Source organism: Jaculus jaculus, chromosome 10, assembly GCF_020740685.1.
Source record: "Jaculus jaculus isolate mJacJac1 chromosome 10, mJacJac1.mat.Y.cur, whole genome shotgun sequence".
Classification (NCBI taxonomy): Eukaryota; Metazoa; Chordata; class Mammalia; order Rodentia; family Dipodidae; genus Jaculus; species Jaculus jaculus.
Genome location: NC_059111.1, coordinates 83,073,276 through 83,098,488, shown reverse-complemented (window position 1 = coordinate 83,098,488; position 25,213 = coordinate 83,073,276). Strand labels below are relative to the sequence as shown.

At 36.7% G+C, this 25,213-nt stretch overlaps 1 protein-coding gene across 20 annotated transcripts in view; it reads left to right on the top strand.

The window, feature by feature from the left end:
• Cadps2 (calcium dependent secretion activator 2) overlaps nt 1-25,213 on the top strand; it is a 586,012-nt gene that overhangs the window by 399,372 nt on the left and 161,427 nt on the right. For 13 of the 20 annotated variants that reach the window (XM_045160467.1, XM_045160461.1, XM_045160466.1 and 10 more), the window contains exons 12-14: nt 11,972-11,980; nt 20,628-20,764; nt 22,682-22,869. In XM_045160467.1, the coding sequence (XP_045016402.1) occupies nt 11,972-11,980; nt 20,628-20,764; nt 22,682-22,869 (334 nt within the window). The remainder of the gene's footprint in view (nt 1-11,971; nt 11,981-20,627; nt 20,765-22,681; nt 22,870-25,213) is intronic. The other 7 variants (XM_004658596.2, XM_004658595.3, XM_004658593.2 and 4 more) reach the window with 1 other exon arrangement.

The window sequence follows — 25,213 nt, the reverse complement described above, 5'->3', positions numbered from 1 at the left end:
GAACATGTGACACTTGGCTTTCTAGGCCTGGGTTACATCACTTAGTATATACTTTCCAGATCCATCTACTTTCCTGCAAATTTCATAACTTCATTTTTCTTTACCGCTGAGTAGAACTCCATTGTATAAATGTGCCATATCTTCACTATCCACTCATCAGTTGAGGGACATCTAGGCTGGTTCCATTACCCAGCTATTGTCAATTGAGCGGTAATAAACATGGTTGAGCAAGTATCTCTAAGGTAATGAGATGAGTCCTTAGGATATATGCCTAGGAGTGCTATAGTTGGGTCATATGGTAGATGTATTTTCCTGATTTCCACAATGGCTGGGCCAGATTGCATTCCCACCAATAGTATAGAAGGGTTACTCTATTTCCACATCCTCACCAGCATTTATGGTCATTTGTTTTCATGATGGCAGCCAATCTGACAGGAGTGACATGGAATCTCATTGTAGTTTTAATATGCATTTCCCTGGTGACTTGAGATGTAGAGCATTTTTTTTAGATGCTTATATGCCATCTGTATTTCTTCTTTTGAGAACTCTATTTAGTTCCATAGCCCATTTTTTAATTGGTATATTTGATTTCTTATTATTTAGTTTCTTGAGTTCTTTGTACTTCCTAGATATTAATCTTCTATCAGATATATAGCTGACAAAGATTTTTTCCCATTCTGTAGGCTGCCTCTTTGCTTCATTCACAGTGTCCATTGCCATACAAAGTCTTTGTAATTTTATGAGGTCCCAGTGGTTAATCTGTAGTTTTATTGCCTGAGCAATTGGGGTTATATTCAGAAAGTCTTTGCCAAGATCAATATGTTGAAGGGTTTCCCCTACTTTTTCCTCTAGCAGTTTCAGTTTTAGGCCTGATGTTAAGGTCTTTAATCCATTTGGACTTAATTCTTGGGCATCAAGAGGGAGAAGAATCCATTTTCATCTTTCTACAGATACATATCTACTTTCCCCAACACCATTTGCTGAAGAGGCTGCCTTTTTTCCAACAAGTATTTTTGGCATTTTTATCAAATATCAGGTGGCTATAGCTACCTCTATTGTGTTCCATTGATCTACATGTCTGCTTTTGTGCCAGTACCATGCTGTTTTTGTTAGTATGGCTCTGTAGTATAGGTTAAAATCAAGTATGGTGATACCACCAGCCTTATTTTTGTTGCTCAGTATTGTTTGCAATGTTCGAGATTTTTGTGATTCCAAATGGATTTTTGGATTGTTTTGTCTATATCCATGAAGAATGCTATTGGAATGTTGATGAGGATTGCATTAAATGTGTAGATTGCTTTTGGTAAGATTGCCATTTTCACAATATTGATTCTTCCAATCCAGGAACAGGGGATGTTTCTCCACTTTTTAGTGTCTTCTGCAATTTCTCACTTGAGTACTTTAAAGTTTTCATTGTAAAGATCCTTCACTTTCTTGGTTAGGTTTATTCCAAGGTACTTTGTCTTTTTTTTTTTTTTTAATGCAGTTTTGAATTGCAGTAATTCTCTGATTTCATCCTCTGTGTGTTTGTTAGCATATAGGAAGGCTACTGATTTCTTTGTATTTATATTCTATCCTGCTTCCTGGCTATAGGTGTTTATCAGCTCTAACAGTTTGCTGGTAGAGTCTTTAGGGTCCTTTATGTATAGAATCATGCCATCTGCAAATAATGATAGCTTGATCTCCTCCTTTCCAATTTGTATCCCTTTTATGTGTGTTTCTTGCCTTATTGTTATGACTATGACTTCCAGTAATATATTAAATGAAAGAGAGAACAGTGGACACCCTGTATTTTTCCTGATTTTAATGGAAAAGCTTCCAGTTTTTCCCCATTTAGTAATATGTTGGCTGTAGGCTTGTCATAATTAGCCTTTATTATATTGAGATATGTTCCTTCTTATCCCAGTCTCTGTAAGACTTTTATCATGAAGGGATTTTGGATTTTGTCAAATGCTTTCTCTGCATCTAATGAGAAATCATGTGGTTGTTGTCCTTCAGTTCATTTATATAATGTATTACATTTATCAATCTGCGTATGTTGAACCATCCCTGCATCTCTGGGATAAACCCTACATGATCAGGGTGAATGATCTTTCTGATATATTCTTGTATTCTGTTTGCCAATATTTGGTATAGAATTTGTGCATCTATGTTCACGAGGGAGATTAGTCTGTAATTTTCTTTCTTTCTTTCTTTCTCCCCCCCCCCCCCTCTCTCTTTTGTTCTATCTTTGCCTGGTTTTGGTATCAGGGTGATGCTGGCTTCATAGAAGGAGTTTGATAGGATTCCCTCTTTTTCTATTTTATGGAAAAGCTTAAGAAGCAATGGTGTTAGTTCTTCCCTGAAGGTCTGGTAAAATTCAGCAGTGAATCCATCTGGGCCTGGACTTGTTTTATTTGGGAGATTTTTGATAACTGCTTGGATATCCTTACTTGTTATAGGTCTATTTAAGTGATTAATCTCATCTTGATTTAATTTAGGTAGGCCATGTAAATCAAGGAAGTAATCTATATCTTTCAGATTTTCATACTTAGTGGAGTATATGTTTTTATAGTATGTTCCTATGATTTTTTGAATTTTTCTGGTATGTGTTGTGATGTTGCCATTTTCATCTCTTATTTTATTGTGTCTCTCCTCTCTTTTGTTTGGTCAGATTTGCTAAGAGTTTATCAATCTTGTTTATCCTTTCAAAAAACCAACTCTTTGTTTCATTGATTCTTTGGATTGTTTTTGTAGTTTCTATTTCATTAATTTCTGCCCTAATCTTTATTATTTCTTCCTGCCTGCTGATTTTGGGTTTGCCTTTTTCTTCTTTTTCCAAGGCTTTAAGGTGAAGCATTAGGTCATTTACTTGTGACCTTTCTAATTTCTTAATATAGGCACTTAAAGGTATAAATTTACCTCTTAGGACGGCCTTCATCATGTCCCAGAGATTTTGGTTATGTTGTGTTCTCATTATCGTTTGACTCTATAAATGTTTTGATTTCCTTCTTGATTTCTTCATTGACCCATTCATCATTTAGTAATGTGTTGTTTAATTTCCATGATTTTGTGTATGCTCTATGGCCTTTCTTGCCATTGATTTGCAGTTTGATCCCATTGTGGTCAGATAGAATGCAAGGAATTATTTCAATTTTCCTATATTTGTTAAAATTTGCTTTGTGTCCTAATATATGGTCTATTTTAGAGAATGTTCCATGTGCTGCTGAAAAGAATGTATATTTTGCAGCATTTGGATGGAATGTCCTGTATATATCCATTAGGTCCATTTGTTCTATGACCTCATTTATTCCACATGGCTCTCTGTTTATTTTTTGCCGAGATGACCTGTCAATTGATGAGAGTGGAGTGTTGAAGTGACCCACTTCAACTGCTTTTGGTATTATCTGTGACCTTAGTTCTAATAGTGTTTTTTGATGAAGTTGGGAGCCCCATATTAGGTGCATATATATTTAGGATTGTAATGTCCTCCTGTTGGATTGTGCCTTTAATCAATATAATGTGAACTTCCTTATCTTTCCTAACCTAATGTTGGACTGAAGTCTACTTTGTCAGATGTTGGGATAGCAATGCCTGCTTGTTTTCTAGGCTTTTATTTATTTATTTTTTTTTTTGAAGCACCATTTTCCAACCTCTTACCCTAAGATAGTGTCTATCCTTTGTAGAAAGGTAAGTTTCTGAGAGGCAACAAATTGAGAGACAGAAAGAGAGAGAGAGAGAGAATGGGTGCGCCAGGGCCTCCAGCCCCTGAAAACAAGCTCCAGATGTGTGTGCTACCTTGTGCATATGGCTAACTTGGGTCCTGGGGAATTGAGTCTCAAACTGGGTTCCTTAGGCTTCACAGGCAAACCCTTAACCATTAAGCCATCTCTCCAGCCCAGATCCTACTCTTTAACCCAGTCTGAAACCTATGTCTTTTGGTTGGGGCATTGAAGCTATTGATATTAAGAGATATTATTAAAAGGTATATATTTATTTTTGGATTTTTTTTTCTTCTGGTTTTACCTTTGCTCTCTTGTGTTAACTAGTATTTGAGTATTGCTTTTGCCAGGTTCCTTATATGTGTGCTTTTCTTTCTCTTCAGCATGGAGATTCTTTCAAGTATTTTCTGTAGAGCTGGTTTTGTTGTTAAATATTCCTTTAGCCATCTTTTCATATGGAATGTCCTTATTTCTCCTTCTATTTTAATGGTACCTTTGCAGGATAAAGTAACATCGGTTGAAAGTTGTTATCTTTCAGAACTTGGAATACATCACTCCAAGCCCTTCTTGCTTCTAAAGTTTGTGTTGAGTAATCTCCTGTGATCCTTATAGGCTTTCCTTTGTAGGTAACTTGATTTTTCTCTTTGCTTTCAATATTTTGTTCTTTGGTTTGTATGTTTGGTAATTTAATTATAATATTGTAAGGAGAGGTTCTTTCCAGGTGTTGTCTTGTTGGTGTTCCAAAGGATTCCTGTATTTGCATTGGCATCTCTTTCCTAATTTGGGGGAAGCTTTCTTCTATGATGTTTGTGAAAATGCCTACTATGCCTTTGGAGTGTAATTCTTCTTCTACTATACCCTAAATTCTTATGTTTGATCTTTTCATAGTGTCCCAGATATCTTGAAATTCCCATTCATACTTTCCTACTATTTTATCTTTCTCTTTGTTGGACTGTATTAGATCTGCTACCAGGTCTTCTAGTTTAGATATTCTGTCCTCTCCATTCTACTGATGAGATTTTTTTACAGAGTTTTTTTTATTTCACTTAAGTGTGTTCTACATTGCTAGTAATTCTGACTCATTTTTCTTTATTATTTCTATTTCCTTATTTATGTCTAGTATTGACGTCTTTACTTCATTAAATGGGTTTCCTGTGTCTTCTTTGATTCCTTTGATTTCCTCTTTCATTCCTTTGTTTTCCATTTTGACTTATTTGAGCATATTTATAATCATTCTTTTGAAATCTTTCTCCAGCATTTCCTCTAACTCATTCTTACTGGAGGTCAGTTCTTATGCACTAATACTTTTTAGTGGATCCATATTATTTTGACTTTTGGTCTTTCATGTGTTATAATGTACATATTTTTGCATCTTGGATTAACTTAATGCTTGTATTTTCTAGTTAGCTGTACTATTATTAGATGTATCAATCAATCTGATGTTATATATCTTCAGGGTAGGAGCTTAATGTGCTAGGTGTGGCTCTTAAGACTCTCAGAGTATCTACAAAAGTGACCCTTGGTGTTGAGTTTGCCTGGTAGGAGAGTATTCAAGTAGGCTGAGTGGAACAAAAAACAAGCAGATTCTAAAATTTAACGAAACAATGTATGCATTCAATGAAAAACAGCACAGAGTATTTATGCAAGAGTAGGTATTATGACAACCAGATCTTCTAACAAAGTCTCAATTCCTTAGGGTGTACGTTGCCCAACACCCTTAATCCTGTCAACTAGGAGGTTAAGATTTCTGGTCTGTTGAAGATTCTAAATTAGCTTGTGACCAAGTGAGACCCTTCTCTAATGAACAGCAGAAGAGGAAGAAAAGCCACTATAAATCAAGAAGCAACAAATAACAAGCCCAAAATATAGCTTATTGAAGAATGGCAAATCCAACCATCCATCAGATTTAACTTATAATTTATCCTGATATGGAAGGTGCAATTAATACTTCCAATTCAAGCCTATATACCAGGCTTATTATGTGGGTACTGACCTTGTGTAATCCCAGTTACCTTTTGGGATGATTTTGGTCTCAGTTATGCTGCGTTCCTGCTTGGGTCCCTCTTTGGTGCACTTTGGGTTCAAGTAGGCTGGCTGGGTCCTTGGATTGCTGCTGTGGTCACTGGTGCTGGGTGCTGTGATCTCCCTTCCCCAGGTCTCTGGTGCTTGCTGGCACTTGTGCTGGTGGTGTGGGAGGGGAGGCAGTGGATGGTGGCTCTAGTTCTCCTGCTGGTCCACATGATCCTCTACCTCGTGATCTGCTCCTCCAATGTTTGCTGTCATTCTCCCTTCACTTTTCTTGTTTTCTAAGAGCTCCAATATGAGTGGAACAATCCCCTCACCTGCCTTTTCCTATGGCTGGGCCATGCAGTTGTTGCCCCACGGACCTAGTGCCACTGCAGCTTTAGCCACTTCTGCCTATCTCTTTGTAGATTTTTTAAATCATCATTATTATTATTAACATATTTCATATGGATACATCATTTGATAGTGCCCTATTTTCCCTCATCCCTGCCCCCATTCTACTGGAGACCCTCCTCAGGGAGGTTGCAGGTATTCTTGTGGGGTTGTGGTTTATGTGTGGTTGGAGAAGCATTCATTTATTTTATTTATTTATTTTTGGCGGGGGTGGGGAGAGAAATGCCTCTGGCCATGATGTCCCAACTTGTGGTTTTTTCATGTTTCTGCCTCCTCTTCTGCAAAATTCCCTGATCCATAGTGGGTGAGTCTACTTCAGTAACCAGCTTTTAGGAGCCTCTGGATCTCTTCTACTGTTACATTTTGGTTTTGTTCAGAAACTTTAATATATGAAGATTCTGTAATTTTATCATATTACTATCTCCCTCTCTTACCCCCATTCCACAGAGGACCCTTCTCTTTCTAAGTAGTTCTTCCTCTGTCTTCTTCCGTCCATTCTTTTGTCCTCCTTTATCCTTCATGTAAAAAATGTTGATGGGCTCAAAATAGTGCAGGTCTTATGGGGGTGTTAGTAACTACTGTGTGTGTAATGAACTTTACATCAGGAAGAAAGTGCCCCATAGGATGCCTGTACATCTGTGGCTCATAGATTCTTTCTACCCCTTCTTCCACAATGTTCATGATCCTTGGGGGATATGATACAAATGTTTGCTTTAGTGCTGAGCTGTCAACAATCTCTTATTTCTGTTTTGATAAGTTTTAGGTACCCTCAGTATCTACTGCCATCTGCATTAGAGAAGCTTCTCTGGCTAGCAGTGAGAGCAGCATTCATTCATTGTGCCACTTACTCTGTATTGTTTTCTGTATCCTGTTGGGTGTAGTAGAGATGACTTATGTAGAGCCAAGAACTGGGCTGTCTCTTCTTCTCATCACCTTGATAAGTCTTGGGTCTACCTAGTATTCACTTCTACCTGCATAAAGAAGCTTCTTCAATCAAGGTGTGAAAAATATTAATCAAAGAGCATACGTATATACATTTAGGGGGCTTTTGATGGGTATAGCATGTTGCATTTATCCAAATAACAGTAGCAGCTTCTTTCTAGGGTCTGTGACCTTCCCAACCATAGGCTGTTGACTGGGTTCTCAGTACCAGGCATGAATTCCATCCCACTGAGTGAGTCTCACATCCATTCAGGGAGCAGTTGATTACCACCATGAGCTTGTATGTTGCTACTACACCCTTGGGCCCATCATCGCGTTGCTAGTTGGTTATGAAGCTTGCAGGATCCATTGCTTATTTACACTCTTGTTCACTTTTCTGCCCCAGAAAAAGCCAGAATAGATTATCTAAAATAATTTTGGAAACACATTTTTAAAATTATATATTACTTTGAAATGTTAGCCATTTATTAGTGTAATTGAAATATTCTTATTTATTCATACTTTAAAATTACTAGCATTGGCTGGAGAGATGGCTTAGCAGTTAAGCACTTGCCTGTGAAGCCTACGGACCCTGGATTCCCCAGGACCCATGTTAGCCAGATGCACAAGGGGCTGCACATGTCTGGAGTTTGCCTGTAGTGGCTGGAGGCCCTGGTGTGCCCATTCTCCCTTTCTCTCTCTATCTGCCTCTTTCTCTCTGCCTGTTGCTCTTAAATAAATAAATAAATAAATACAAAAAAATTTAAATTACTAGCACAATCATCTTTAAAAGTACAATAAAAAGGACATATTGCATATAGCTTCATTTCTGCCTTCTTACCCACTACCCAGTCCTCTACATAGAACATGGGACAATAGATAAGCATTCCATCCGAACTAAAGTATGCAAGAATACAACATAATTTCTCTAGAACTGAATATATATCAGGGATGTCCGCTTATTACATAGCCAAAAAATGTAAGCTTGTCTTTGCAGAGTAACTCAGTTGTGGATGGAGAAACAGCACAGTACTGTTGTCTGCCTTCCCTTTCCTTTTCTTTCATCTACAGTAAATCAAAGGAATTAAGTTAAATTTTACTAGCACTAAATGTAAGCTCTAGCTCAAGATGGGTTTTTGACTATGATCTGCTGGACAGATCTCACAGTGGAGTGTCCTGACATATGGTAATAAGTTCCCCATGGACTCTGTCCTGGTTGCAACTCCAGACACCTTTGAATCCCTTAGGATATGTTTAGCAAGCTTTTGCTAGTGGTGCATAGTAACACGTTGAGTGTTCTTTAGCAACAAGGTGTATAAATCACCTCCGGAGACACTCAGTCACTTCTGTTTGAGCATGGCAACATGCATTCCTTCTCTACTACCAGAAAGGCCAGGTTGGATGTAACCCTGTAGGCTGCCATGGGTGGGCATCAAGGTACAAGACTCTAACTCTATCATTCCTCCATCACTTTTATTACTCACCACATCACAAACTCTAGTCTGATTTTTGCTCAATGCATTTTGTTCCTTCTTGCATACTTGTACTGGTATTTCTTCTGATTCTGAGTCTTGATATGCAAAACTGAGAATAACTTTATGTAATTTTGTATGCACATGCCAGTTTCTCTTCCCCCCCAAGAGTTACATTCTTAAAGTACTTAATGGGCCCTCCTTTGTCTTTTACGGGTATGTTTTTTTGTATCTGAGCATTCACTGCTACATAAATATTATTTCTCTTATTCTGTTGTACTTTTCTCATTCTCCTCTATGTTTAAAAGTTTCAACCATGTTTTATGCATTCTTCCAGTTGCTGAACACTTTGTGATAATGGTGTGTATCTGTCCATTGTACCCAGTGTACTGTACACTTTATTTTCTGCCTGTTCACTTCCCCAGAGATTATAGACCTGAAATACATCCAAATTCTTACCCCAACACTACTGAATTATTTCAATTAAAAAGTGAAATTATCTTGACTTATTCAAAGCTTCTAAACACTTTTAAAAATATTTTATTTTTATTTATTTATTCGACAGAGAGAAAGATGCAGGCACAGAGAGAGAGATAGAGAGAGAGAGAATGTGCACGCCAGGGCCTCCAGACACTGCAAAGGAACTCCAGACACATGCCACACTTTGTGCATCTGGCTTATGGGGGTCCAGGAGAATCAAACAGAGGTCCTTTGACTTTGCAGGCTAAGTCATCTCTCCAGCCCTACTTTATATTATGATTTTTTTTTTCTATAAAGCTCTCCTTTGTTTTTGGTTGAACTAATTTCTAAATGTCAAACTTATTCAGTTTCATCTTATTTTGTCTTATATTTTCTAGTTAACTTTTGCTCATCTGGAGAAATATTATTCTTAGTGATCACTTGCTGGCCACTTAATGATCTGTGTTAGTTTGTCTTTTCAAATATATATTTTTATTAAATTATCATTCAGTTTTGAAATTTTTTATATATTCTGAGTATAATATGCTTATCATATATCTTTACTGACAATATTTTCTTATCCATGACTTGTCTTTTCAATACCTTAATAGTGTCTTTCAAAATAACAAAATATTTACATTTTTAAATTTCTGATTGTGTTTTTACTTTTGGTTGTTGTTCTTGGATAACATGTTGGCATCCAGTGATTTAGAAAGGTGCTGTCTACATAATGGTTCAGCACTTTGGTCAAAATCAGTTGACTCCATATTAGTTCATTTCTGGACTCTCCTTTCTTTTCATTTGATCAGTTTGTCTAAGTTTGATATTCATAATACCCTGCCTGAATTATCATGGCTTTGTACATCTTGTAATTAGGTAGAAGAAGCCCTCGAAATGGGATATTTTTATCAGAGTTGTTTTCATTGTACCCTCTGCAATCCTCTAGCACACATACTTCATGAAGGATCTAGAGGATTTCCACTGATCTTCTGGTGCTTAATTCCTTTAGCTTTTATTCATACATTGTTATATTTTTAAAGATTAATTTTGTAGTATTTTAGTAATTTTGTTCTATTGTACATTTAATTGTAAATTTAGTTTCTGTTACATTCATAATGACTTTTTTCTTTCAAGAATTATTAAATATTTTAGGATTGATTAAAGTTTTTGAACAATTATTTATTTTTTCACCATCTAAATATTCTAAAGCTTTGCTAAAACATACAGGGGAAAAGTTAAATTCTTTCAGGATAGACATTTTGCTGAGTAGGTCACTCTTTAGTCTAGTATATTTTCCTAAATCTTTCTTAATCTACCCAGTCAAATGTGTATTATGCAACTTTATATTTTGGCTCCTGGGAGTAAGCAAAATCCCAGACTACTCAGCACGAGGTTTGGTGGTTAAGGTCCACTCATAGCATGATTGTTTTCTACACACTCAAAGTAGTTTCCAACACTTGCAAGAGCTAATCAGCACTAACAGGAGACCCTCTGTAGGCCTTATATTCTTCTCCTGTCCAGAACCCATCCATGCAGCCTCCAACTCTGTACCTACAAAGCAATGGGTTTTATGTGCTGATGTGTTCCTCATACTACAGCCTAGAAGGTTTCTTCTGGCAGAACCTGAGGCCACTGTAAAACACAGCATGTTCATTTCTGGCATCACCCTTCCATGTTGCACAGTGTGCAACAGTTTATTTATTTAGTTATTTATTTGATTATTTTATGCAGAGTTTTGAAAATATTTTGACAATATTTTTTTCCAAAAATGTTCAGTTGTTTCAGATAAGAAAGTAAATCATGAGCTAGGGAGATGGCTCAGCAATTAAGGCCTTTGCATGTAAAGCCTAATGACCTGAGTTTAATTTCCCAGTATCCATGTAAAGCTGGATGCACAAAGTGGTTCATGTGTCTGGAGTTGGTTTGCAGTGGCTAGAAGCACTAGCATGCCCATTTTCTTTGTCTCTTTTCTATCTCTCTCTATTAGTAAATCTTTTTCTCAGTGATGTTACCTTGACCAGAATATCATGTTTGTTTGTTTTTCCTAAGTTAAAGCAAGATGTCTTAGCCTAAACTTGGTTTTAATTATTCATTTTATTGTTACTTATTTATGTTTAAATTATTTATTATTTACTTATTTAATTTAGTGTATTAAGTAATTATTTAACTGTTAACTATTACTTTCTAGGGTAGATGTTAGAGCAAGTGACTTTCCTGCACATTAACAGAAGCTTAGCAGTCTGAAAGTCTCATGGCCCATTCCCAGTGCTCTAATAGACAGTGATGAAATTAGGAAGTCACTCCAAATTGAGAACCATTGACTTAGAGTGACTTGAAAAATTCTTCTGAGAAAATGTTACCCTCTTAAGTTGTGTCTCATACATTCCTGAGTAAAAGTAACACACCAAGAAGGGTGCTGAGCTCAAGGTAGCATCTGCCTTGTGCATATTGCCAAGAAAAGTATGTTGGCCTGCAGAATTAAGACTATAGCTAGATAATGTAGGAATGACATACTAAGCAGTATTTTTGGATAGCTGTTAACCTTTTTCTATGGCAGTCTTTCTTATATTTGATGTCAGCATATCATCTAGACAGAGCTGATCAGGACACATGGAATTAAATTTACTTGTTTTCACTAAAGGTCAACTGTTTCCATGGTGCCTATAACAGTTCTCCCATAATATAAGCTGCTTGTAAAGTTTTGAATCAGAGCATACCCTATTGCTTTATGTTTCTTAAAAACTAAATAATATAAAAAAGGAAGGAGATTTGTTTCTAACTCACCACAGTGCAAAGGCTGATTCTGGTCTCCTTCAGACTTTTATACTCAGCCCATTCCTCTCTTTTGTGGTACCATATCATTTTTTCCTGGTCATCACATAGAACAACTTTTAAAACTATGAACATAAGAACAAAAGAAACTAACAAATTTTAAATGGTTATATGACTCTATATAATATATTCTCCCATTTATTTTCTCATTTCTTTGCTGACTTATAGCTGGTAAAGGTAAGTTTCTTTTTCATTCTCTCGGCTTAAATGTATTGCAGTTTTGTATGGACATAGACTTGGAAGATTATTATCATCTTATTTACCTTGTAAGTCTCCTATGTTATAGACAGACCCAGAATGTTTAAGTTAATGCTAACATTTTTAAAAGGTTCTGTACCACAATGGAAGAACAGGCACAACCTAATTTGTGTCATCAATGTAAACATAAAAAGTAATGGTCATTAAGATCTATTGACATGCAAAAATATGGCCAGAAGGTAGTAATTGAAGAGCTGGTAGATTAGATGTGGGTTGTTATTTTCCAAATGTTAGAAAACTTATTTATTAAACAAAAGGATAAGCATACATATGCACAAAATATTTATAATTGTTATTTGAGGGACCCATTATTGTATTTCTTTTATATCCTCAATTTTAATTAGACTATATCATTGATAACATTTTTAAAGCTAAGTATACTGAATGTTGAGGGTATTCAAAACTTAACAGTGAATTCATATAATCTAACTTATTAGAAGACCACTTTTAGGATATTAATAATAATAAATTGATTTCTCTGAATGGTGACTTTAACTTGTTTCCCTTTCCTATGATTTGCATAATTCATACAAATTCATAGAAGATTGTATGAGCAGAATGAGTAGGGGCATGTTACTGTAGCAGACAGCTTCAGGTTCACTGAAATGAACTTTCAGACCAGACACAGTTATGGAGGAAGGGATGTTTATTGAAGCTTAGATCCAGGGGAAGTTCCATAATGGAAGAAGAAACTGGCCTGCTTTCCCAGGACCAAGCAGAGACAGAGAAGAGAGAAGCACAAGCCTAAAAGCCACACAGCACAGCACACTTCAGGAACTCCAGCCAGGCACACTTTGAATATCTTTAGATTGAAATCTGAAACCCAACATCACACCTTAAGAGCCGCCCAGTGACATTGTCTCCATCCAGGTGACTGCAGTTGCAATCTACAAACAAACTACTGGATATATTGGGGACCATCTATTCAAAGCTCCACATTCTGCCCCTGGCCCCCAATAGATTTATAACCATCACACATCGTAAATTGTACTCAGTTCAGTTTCAAAAGTCCCCACGGTCTTGACCAATTTAAGATATTAAAACCTGTAAACTCAAACAAGTTAAACATTTCTAACATATAAAGGCACAAAGTAAACATTTTCAACTGGTATAACGCATAGCAAGGAGAGACTAAAACAATGCAAACTCAACCACCACCAAACAAACATCAAACTTCTGCAGTTCAAGTCCAATACAACCAGAGACTGATAGTCTCCAGATTTTCCAATTCCACCCCTCCAGCTGGGCAGAGTAGCTGGGGAACACTTCCGTCTCAGGCCAACAGTGCACTCTATAGTAGCACTTGCATAGTCCTGGTATATTCAAAACATCTTGAGGTCTTCATGCAAACCACAGCCCATCTTCCAAAGGCTCTTTCAGCCTATCAGGGCAGCATGCTCTGCCTCATGCTGCATCTCAGCAGCAGCTCCTGGGAGCATGTGCAATTCACGACCACTCCACTCATTTTTCATGCTTCTGAAACCAATACAGTTGTGCAGGACACAGTCATAATCTTAATTCAGTGACGAAACAAATCAGCCTTGAAAAGCAGGTTCCTACTCCAGTCAACTTGTTTGCATTACTATGATAGTCTTTCTTCAGGCATCCTTTCCATGGTAAAGCAATTGAACCATCTCCCTTAAGATTGCTACTGTGTTTGGCAATAGCAGATCCAGTAACCTAAAACCAGTCTCAGTGCCTGTAATTTTAACTTGCTTGAGGTTTTCCAGCTTAAACTCTTAAATCTGTCAGCCCAATATCTTTAGCCTAGCACATCTGTCCATTACAAATTTAACCTTGATCAAACTCTCTGGGCCTGGGAAGCAGGACACAGCCAACCCTTATGCCAGTAGCCCAGTTCCAACAAAGTTCTCTGTTGTCTTTTCTTCCCCCTAGAAAGCTCATAAGCCAAGCCTCGAAGTTAAATACTGCCTGCACTTAGCATTCTCAAACTCTCATCAGAATACTCCATAAAACTTGGCTTACCACTCACTCCAGAAGACATCTTTATTTGCAAGCACCAAGTCCATGCCCATTTCTCCAAAACAAAGTTTCCAAAAGATCAACATCCACATGGTCAGGTTCATCTCAGTCCACTCCTCAGTACCAGGTTCTGTAGCAGACAGCTTCATGTTCACTGAAATGAACTTTCAGACCAGACACAGTTATGGAAGAAGGGATATTTATTGAAACTTACAGATCCACGGGAAGTTCCACAATGGAAGAAGAAACTGGCCTGCTTTCACAGGACCAAGTATAGACAGAGAAGCACAAGCCTAAAAGCCACACAGCACAGCACACTTCAGGAACTCCAGCCAGGCACACTTTGCATATCTTTAGATTGAAATCGGAAACCCACCACCACACCTTAGCCACCCAGTGACATTGCCTCCATCCAGGTGACTGCAGATGCAATCTACAAACAAATAAACTACTGAATATATTGGGGGCCATCTATTCAAACCACCACAGTTACTAAACATTTTTTTTCCATTTTAAATGTAGTAAGCTGATTTTGCCATACTGCTGGCTTTTTAAAACCATCCTTTACTCTCTGCAAACAAAAGCTCCTTGGCTTTCATTTACATTAAACATGTGGCTTTGATGAATTATCAGTATTACTTTACTTTTCTTATTTTTAATACTGGTCTTTCCATTATTTACTGCAGAATGAAAAACACATGAATCAACATGTGGTTTTAAACCATTTAGTCAAAAGAAACTAAGTAATTATTTGGGTCAATAATTTAGATATGAACAAAGTCCTGACTACTATATGTATATTATGTATATCAACTGTCACTCTTTGTTGTTGTTGTTGTTGCTTTTGGCAGTACTGTGAAAGGTTTTTTTTTTTTTTTTTTTCCTACTAATTAGTTTTGTACTCAGTGAATACAGTCAGGTTGATACAGTTGTTTGCCTCCTCCCTGTCCTCCCCACTGCCCTGGCCCCTCCTTGTTGAGGTATATGGGTCATGCATTGTGGAATTAGCCATCAGTTATGGGTAGGCGGAAATGCCTCTGCATATCATGACCCAACATTTGGCTCTGACATTCTTTCTGCCCCCTCTTCCACAAATCTCCCTGTAAAACAAGAACATACTGAGCTGGGGTGATGGCTCAGAGGCTAAGAGCACTTGCCACTTACCCATGAGAGTGTAGGAGGGCCTGAGGCCACTCTCATTCTATTTCCCAGAGCCCACATAAAATGTTGGACATGATCAGGCATGTCTGTATCCCGGTATTCAGGAGGAGAAGATCAGAGAATCTCTGGGGCTTGCTGACTGAAAAACAGCAGCTCCGGGGTGAAGGATAGAGAAGGACACTCAAAACTCTTTTCTGGCCTCCACCTGCAGGTGCATGCTGTATATATCTACATGCGCATGTCCATATACTGCACATAACACAACATACTACACATACCTTACACACATGTTATGTAAAAAATTAAATGAAACAAGAACATACTAACCAGACTGAGATACATGAAATTTTAAAACATTAAATATCTTCTATTAAAGACCACATGGATGACATCCAAGCAAATGTGGTGCCCAATCTTCAGAGCCACTTCTAACTTGCTGCAGATTTTAAGCTGTAGGAGAGTTTGGCCTGAAACAATGCATAATCTGATATGAATCATGATTAATGCAGCTACGGGCAAGTTCCTAAACACAGGAGAGTTTTAAACATAGAATAATGAATTGTATCTTAAATGGTTCATTTTCTGCTTAGTTGGCTCAGTGCTATACAGAGATACTCTGAGCTAGTCCCCTTCTCTTAGCTATTTACTACTGAGCCCCACTTCTGCACACCTCAGTAATATGGGAATGCCAATGAAATACCCCCTTTCCTTTTCTAGTGTCCACTGTCCTTTTTCTTTTTCCTTTATTAAAAATATCTCACACCAGCAGAAGCAGGAAAAAAAGAAATGCAGCATCATTATTATTTATTACAAAGTAAGAAGTTGTTAGCTGTTTTTCTTTTCTTTCAATCTTACATTCTGAACCCACTTAGATGCCCTTCTGGGTATTGGCACACTGGACAGATTGGGGTCAGGGCCCACCCAATAATCTTCCTCAATGCACTGGGGCTGATTAGGTCTCTGATGCCCCTCACACGTTGCTTACTAAGCTATCTAGTTCCAAGACAGTCTTAACTGTCTAAATTGATACTATCAACCAACCTAGTCTTTTCCTTGACTTCCCACAGCTATTGCCCTGATGAAAATTTAAATTTTCAGGTTCCACTTGAATAAAGCTTCTATAACTTCTTAAACCTCTAGAAAATAGTAATATTTTTCAATTTGGGTTTTATTCCATCCATTCTCAGCACTCCTAGTAATAGTACCACCTAAAGATACTGGAGCATATATATCCAACTGTTACCATAGAAACTCCACCAGCATCCTCATTTACCATGTCCCACATCTGTAGTTAGTCCATAGGTTAATCATAACAATTTATGACAGTATTGCCGTACATCGTTTAAGCTCATTTTTTGTTGGCTTGTTTTGATTATTTCCTTATGCTGTTTCAGAAGATAAATGAAACTGAGGTTTACTGCTGTCATAGAACATTTAAATAAAATTATGAATAATTTACTATTTTTTAAATGCATGATAATTTTATCATATACTAAACCTGAAAGTCTGGGATTTGATTATACTGCAAGCATATTTTTCTTAAGTTTTGGATGATGCTTTAGTATCTTTCAAGAATAAATATAGCTATTGGAGCTATACAGATGACTCAGTGGGTAAGAACACTTGCTGCAGCAAGTTCCATCCCCAGCACCAAGTTATAAACTGGACATGAGTGCACATGACTGTATGTCCAGTGGTAAAAGGGGTGGAGATGGGAGAATTTCTGTTTGGAAGTTTTATCTGAAAAATGAGAAATTCCTAGTACAGTGAAACTCTGTCTCAGGAAAATAAGGTAGAAGAGAGACAGAGAAGGACACCAGATATTCCTATACCTTGGTCACAGAGTGCACCTGTCTGTATATTCACATGCACACATAGCGCATACAAGACAAAAGTGAAAAATGTCAAGGAAGAAATGCAGGGATGAGGTGCAAAAGATAAATATGATGGGCAATTCTAGAAAGGTAGTGTCCATGAGAAGCATAATATTCCCTTACAGAAGCAAGTTTTGTTAAATGTGTAGATTTTAGCTGCTCTTATATCAAAAGTTAGCTGTGTAGAATGGAATTGTTACTGAGCTTCACTCTATACAATTCCATTTTCTTTATGTATCTCATGGCATTACATTGTAAACTTCAAATATATAAAATAAAATGTAGTTTAATTATAACAAGGAAACTATTATTTTATTAAAACAAAGGACAGCAAAGTAACCCAAATACACATAACTACACACACACACACACACAAGTTAATTATTAGGAGCATACTTTGTATAGATGCACCATGTGTTGGTACCACTGTTTCCTTCCTCCCTGCCCAAATTCTGCTGAGGCCTTCTTCAGTGGAGTTACTGGTATTACCCATGGAGTTGTCAGTTATGCCTTGTGAGAGTAGCAGTCATTCATGGGTGGCAATACTTCTAATTATGACAGTCTAATCTTTGGCTCTTATGATCTTTCCACTCCTTCTTTTGCAAAAATATCTGAGCTATGGTGGGTGTGTTTTAAGTCTACTTCAGTGATAAGCTCTCAGGACCCTCTGGATCTCTGTTTTGGTATGTGTTGAGTATTCTCAGCATTTGTTTTCTTTACCCTGGCACTGATTGTCACTATGGAAGCAGCACTCTTGCTCATCTCCCCAATCTTTTGTGGGTCAGTCACGGCCTTGGCTGAAGTATAAGGGGTAGTTTATCTCCTAGGATCTTGCTACATTCTGAAAAAGAAAATCACATTCTCCAAAGGAGAATAATGTCAACATAGATTAATTGGGATAAGCATTGTAAATCTAGGGATATTGTGATGGATATAGCCCCTCTTAGCCAAAAACAGTTTTTTTTAATGAAATTTTTGTTGAAAAACAGCTTAACATAAAAGATTTGTCATGTCAGGAGGTTAAAACGGTTGCCTGTGGGTTTATTTTTTATGTGTTCATAAATTCATGGAAGCCAATGGTGAAATATGTTTCTATGTAGCATTTTCAGCTATGTTTATTTGATGCAGAAAAAATAGAGCTGTTTGGTCTTTACAGCTTGTGTTTCATAAAATGCAGCTCTAGAGAGAGTAGAGCTTCCCCTTTCACTTTTTTTTAAAAATAATTTTAGTGAGTTTGTTTTACTAAAGACAAAATATATATTTTTGACTTAATGTGCTATTTGTGAATATAATTTTATCACTAATCTAATTGTTGGAAAAAGAAATTTCCATTCATGTATGTGATTTGTCTCATTAGTAAAAAATTTTATAGCTGTATTTCACAAAGAAATTATTTCTTCAATTTAAAACATCATGTACTTATAGAAATGAACTATAGATTCATTTCCAGAAATTTGTATATTTTATTTAAGGTCTATTTGTCTATTGATTTAATAGGAAAAAATGTTTCTTATCATCTAAATGGTTCTTATCATCTAAAGAAGAATTATTGGTATTTTATTCTCTAAAATTTCTTATGTATCTTGATCTCAATAGATAATCCCTTAAGGGGCATTATTATTATTATTATTATTATTATTATTATTATTATTATTTTGGTTTTTTGAGGTAGGATCTCACTCTATCTCAAGCTGAACTGGAATTCACTAGGTAGTCTCAGTATGGCCTCAAAATCACAGCATTTCTCCTACCTCTGCCTCCCAAGTGCTGGGATTAAAGGCATGCACCACCACACTAATGGGCATTATTTTTAACTGCTTATTGTGACTTTTGGTGAAAGAGATAATGAATACAACTTAGTATTTTCTCTATAAAACTAATAATTATTTCATAATGGTAATGTTAAAAGTATATTTTACCTACATAAATACAGAAATGAAAATGCTAGTATAAATTCCTTAAAATATGACATAATCTTCCAATCTCATAGTTCTGTGCTTTCCCTTTATTCTGCCCTCTATTCATTTAATATTATTTCATGTTATTGCATATTTAACTTTTAAAGACTCACAAATAAATAGAAGTTTAATTGATTCATTTCTTAGTTCAAAAAGTAGTTTAGTGGTCATCTATTTAAAATTGATTCATCACATATAATGTACTTAATAATTCAGTTAAGTAGTCATGAAATATAGATGGATACAGATGATAATTTTTCTATAGTTCACAATTATGTACCTTACCTCACCAGTAGATTGCCATCCATTGTTTTCTTGCTATATTCCCTTTTTGATCTCTGTTACTAACATAAAATATACTTCAGTTGTTTTTTTTTTAATGTGATTCTCAAGACCCTTCAGCTTGAATTATATAGTCCTTCCATCTGCAAGTATGGCTGAAAGTTGAACTTGACATGGATCAATATGATCTGGGCTAAATATCTAAATGTGACTGATTATGTTAGCATCATGTCCACAGATCAATATTGAGTTTTATTATGAGTCTGATTCTATAATTGGGTTTAATCAATAAACTTTTGTCTCTTTTCCTTTACAATTTTAGGATTGTACCATATAGGTTTTAGAAATTCCACTTAGCTGACATTTAAGACTCTGCTTTTCTTATGATGACCAGAAAGACATGAATTTTAAGGAAAAATGGGGTTCATCTTTACCATTGTGAGAAGAGTCCACTTTGATCCTCATAACTGGCTGCTTGCTCAATATGCGCCCTGCTTCTATCAGAGCTAATGTAGTAACACCCCAGCATCCTTTTAGGAAAAGTGTGGGGCTTTTTCTGTCTATATTTAGTAAATCACATTGAAGACTTTGACAAAACATACCATTAATGAAAGCAATAGTAAAAGCTTGCCTTTTGATAAACCTGCAGGGTATGCAGGCGTTGAAAGATGCAATCTGTGAAGAACAATAAACTTGAACCTTTGATTGAAGTGCCATTTGGGATGCTGGGCTTTGTCTGCATATTTGCACAAATGCGATGCTCCCTTTTTTCATGTCTCTTAAACTTGAAGCTTGAGCGCGTTCATTGCTATTTCTGCATTAAAGTTGGACCTTAAAAGCTCCGTACAAAATGGAGACTGGAAGTAATCCAACCAGAACTATGTGCTCATCTCTGCCCTAGTTTGCCATTTGCAAAGCAAGCTTCTGGCCATCATTGCTATTTACTATGAAAAAATCTGGTTTCTTTTCCAGTCACTCCCCTTAATAAATATGTTCTTTATATATATCAACTTTTCTTAAAATTGACAAAGAATACTGTTCCTCTACTGGGGAACTGGGAGTAGAAGCAACTTTGAATAAAAATTGAATTCTTTCATCTAAGTACTTTGTAGATTTTCCCATCATATTTGCCTTAGGCTTCAAAATTGTAACATATTAATATGCTGAAGATTTGGCACCATATCTAAGGTGAAAAAAAAATGGGCATTCTGTTATCATGAGGCATGCATTTTATATTCTTCAAAATCTGTATTGTTCACTATGAAATCAGAAAATGAAAGTACTATACATGCTCTTGTGAATTTACAGATGCAGACCGTTTTCAGAAGCATGGTATGGATGAGTTTATTTCTGCTAATCCTTGCAAGCTCGACCATGCCTTCCTTTTCAGAATCCTGCAGAGACAGACTTTGGATCACAGACTGAATGATTCCTATTCTTGCTTGGTGAGTACAAATCTATCTGCCTACCCAGATTAGAAGAAAAGATTGCAGAAAAATGACAAATAGTTGTTTTAAAGCATCATTTTATTTCAGACTCATTTAACAACTAGAGTTGGAGTTAAGTATAGTGAATTCTAATCAATTACTTTCTAATTTGAAAATTATACACTTGAAGGCCACTGCTGTGCCACTCACTCAACAAACAGGAAAATAGACTTAAATAGATGCTGAACTGTCTTTTACCAGTCCCTCCAGATAAAACTGAGTGAAAACAGAAGGCTTTAAATAAAGATACATAAACCTCTGTTATAGGATTTACTGACACTTGCACAGACATCTTAAGGTTTAAATTCTATTCACCAGATGTTCTTATCACTCTTGGTTCTTAGAAGGACAGCATAAGTGACAATAGAAGGAAACAGAGATGAGCAATATGATGAGGGCTGTATAGATAGTGATTCCTGTAAAGATAATTTGAATTGTACCAGAGGAAAGTAAAGAGGGAGGAAAGAAGGAAGAAAGAGATTGATTTAAGTAGTTTTGTGTGTATTGTAAGTATAGCCAAAATTTAAGATTATGAGGTATTTTGCTTGACATCACCAAGTATAAGGATTAAAGGTTTAAGAATCATATGTGCTCTTCTAACTATTTACTTCTGGAAACAACAATTCCTATCATACTTGAGTCTTCTGGATAATGAACATAGTTAGTAACTTCATGCATTAAGTGGTATTCTCTATAAAGTTTCACATAGAATATGTTCCCCATCCATTGTAGTTACTTCCATAGACAAGAAGAAATGAAATAACTGCCATGATCACACTGAGGGCTCATTGATTTACTATAAATCTGAGAGCTCATTAGTGTGTCTTGTATGTATTTAGGAGTGTCATGTAATTAGAAAGAGTATTGGGAAGCCAGGTGACCCAGGCTGTACACCAGAACTCACCAACTGACTAGAACTATGGCCTTGGGCAATTCACTTCACAGCTCTCAAATTTAGCTTGTTTATCATGTAGAAATCTTCATAACTACTATGCATGCTGGCTCTAAATTTTAGAGAAGGAATGTATGTAATTTGCTTCATACACTGAGTGCCTTTACCATCTGCATCATGTGTTGTGGTTATTTTTTCCTTTGTCCTCCTCTGCTAATACCCTCTCCTTTCCTCCCTCTCTCTTCCTTTTTCCATAGTTATCTCATCTCTTTTAAAAACTTTCCCTTATTTTCCTTTCATTATTTTAAACAAACCCATATAAGTGAATCTGTAAAATGAATCTGTCATGATATTGTACAAAGCAGCTCAGCCTAGCTGTGCCCTCCACCATGCACCAAGTACGCAGCCTTCAAGTGTGGTTAGCATTCACAGCCCAGTGTCTCACTTTAACATGAAAAACTACTTATGGAAAACCCTGTTGTTTTATTTGGGCCAGAAAAAGACAGAAAGAGAAAACATATCCCAGATATTTAATTACCCAAATAGCACATACATACTATTGATAGATTTACTAAATATTCTAATGGGTTCACTTTATAAAATACTTCCAGTCAGAGAAATTTCTGTAATAGTGTCTGCTTTGCTTTTACTGACTCATAAAGATATCAGAATTTCTGGAGTCTTTGTGACTGACCGTGTGAATAAATCTTGTGAATAAATTTGCCTAGGTTTGAATGAATGACACTGGAGAAGAACAAATTTCCACACCTTGCCTCAAGCAATAAAGAAAGGCTGACATTGGATGGCAAGTGTCACAAATCACTTCCTATGCGATGACATTCAACCTGAAAATCATATGAAAAACACCACTAATGAGATAAATGCCGAAAGACACCTCCATGCCACTACTTACAGTGCCTGAAAGGGCCTCTAGACAAGTAAATCTTTATATAGAAAATGTGTGTCTTTTTCTTCTCTTGCAGGGTTGGTTCAGCCCTGGCCAGGTCTTTGTGTTGGATGAGTACTGTGCCCGTTATGGGGTGAGAGGCTGTCACAGGCATCTCTGCTACCTTACAGAACTGATGGAACATTCAGAAAACGGTGCTGTCATTGACCCCACCCTGCTCCATTACAGCTTTGCATTCTGTGCCTCTCACGTGCATGGCAACAGGTATTTTGACTTACAAATCTGTGCAGTGAAATGTATAGGGCTGTCTGCAAGATGGAGAACACGCACTTTGCCATTATCACCTAGTAACGGGTTGGAAATAGCAAACACTTCTTATAAGAAAAAAAAAAGCACAAAGGAAAAATGTACATCAATCCACTGTTGATTTAGGTGAGCTGCACTTTACGTTTCTTTTTGCTGGTGAAACCACTTGAAAGGGAGAGAGACAGACTATCTGTGAGAAGTAGAAACTGCCTTTTAGTTCTCCCATACTGCCTGGTACTAGGATCTGTACAGCTTAAGTATCCAGATGAGCCCTATTGTAACATCTACATGTGCCTAGGATTTTCAGACAGGCTTGTTCACAGCCAACGATACTTGCTTTTCATTTATGGAATAAACTTGCATTTTTGAAGCAGTTAAGCTTATGAGGATTTTGCCAAATTTCCTCCCAGTCTCCTCTCATTTACATTTTTGGAACAAGTATTACCTTTTACAGTTCTAAGCCATCAAGCTCACTTCTTGTTTGATCAATCTAGAAAAAAAAAAAAAAAACCACCTAATATAGTCCTCCACAACTGTCAACGTCCTGACTTCAAAGTCTATGTTATTCTCTTTTTGTCTCTAGACAGTGTATATATTCCTGCCTCCTTGACTATGCTTTAACTGTTACTCCTTTTACTTGAAATATATTTTTGCTCTTTCTTTTTATTTTCCCACAAACCTGCCTAAGCTTCATGTAGCCATGCAATATATTATGGTTGTCATAGGCCTTAGAATTGAGCCATTGTTGCTCAAATGAATATTTAATTTTTTTAAATATATATATTTTTTAATTTTTTATTTATTTGAGAGCGACAGACACAGAGAGAAAGACAGATAGAGGGAGAGAGAGAGAATGGGCGCACCAGGGCTTCCAGCCTCTGCAAACGAACTCCAGACGCATGCGCCCCCTCGTGCATCTGGCTAACGTGGGACCTGGGGAACGAAGCCTCGAACCGGGGTCCTTAGGCTTCACAGGCAAGCGCTTAACCGCTAAGCCATCTCTCCAGCCCGAATATTTAATTTTTGTGGGACATTTGATGAGTTTCATGTTCTATTTGGTTCTCATATTTCCCATCTGCAAGAAAGGTATACTAGCAGTATTTAGTCATTGGAAATTAAGTACATTAAAGTGTGTGTGTGTGTGTGTGTGTGTGTGTGTGTGTGTGTGTGTGTGATAGAGGATAGCTCAGTAGTTAAAGGTACTTGCTTGTGAAGTATACAAAGTTGAGTTCAATTCCCCAACCACTCACATAAAGCTATACCCAAAATGTGATGCAAGCATCTGGTATACCATTTGCAATGGCACACACACGTACTTGCACATAAATTTTTTTTAAAAAATGTTTTTATGAGAGGGAATGAGAATGGGCATGCCATGACTTTTTGCTGCTGCAAATTGACTCCAGATCCATGTACCACTTTGTGCATCTGGGTTTACATGGGGAATCATACCCAGGCTAGCAGGTGTTAGAAGCAAGTGCCTTTAACCATAGAGCTATGTCCCCAAAATTAAAAATAATAATAATAATAATAGCTTATATGACTAAAGAATTGTTATCTTGGCAGCTGCCAAGCCAACAGTTCCCTTTTGCTTGCCAGCCAATGGTTTCTCATGATTACCCTACTTTGTCGCTTCTTCTCTGTCTTCCTTTAGTCTCCATTCATTCCTGCATTCATTCATTCACTTATTGACTCATTCTTACATTCCCTCATTTTGATCCCTTATTTTTCTAACCTGTACTAAGAATTTCTTACCTTCCAGGTTTCCAATACAACACTTTTATCACTCTGTTCTAAAACCTGCTCTTTTCTTTCAGAGAATTTTTTTTTTTACCTTGAAAATCTTACGTCCCTCCACACCTCAGCCATGACTTCTACTATGTGGATAATTCCAACCAGCTATTCTCCAAAGCTACAGATCTCCACTGTCAGCTGTGGTGTTCTGCAGATACTTTCAAACCTCCGTATATAAAACTGAATCTAACATCTCATCAATTAGCTTTCTTGCCAACTCTTACAGTTCCTCACATGACTTTTAATACTTGTATTAATGTCTTTGCTATTAAAGGCCTATTGTTTTCTAACATCTTATTTTTTTTTTAATTTTAACCCTTAGACCCAGTTATCCAATTTCAATTACCAGTATTGCTATTCTACCTCCAAAAACTACTCAAATTCCTTCATATTTTTTAATTTCTCTTTATCTGCCCCAACTGTGGCCTTTATGTTATCTTGCCTATGCATGATCTCCATCTATTGGGTTTTCCTACTAGTCTAAATCAAAATTAATGATTGGCTTTTA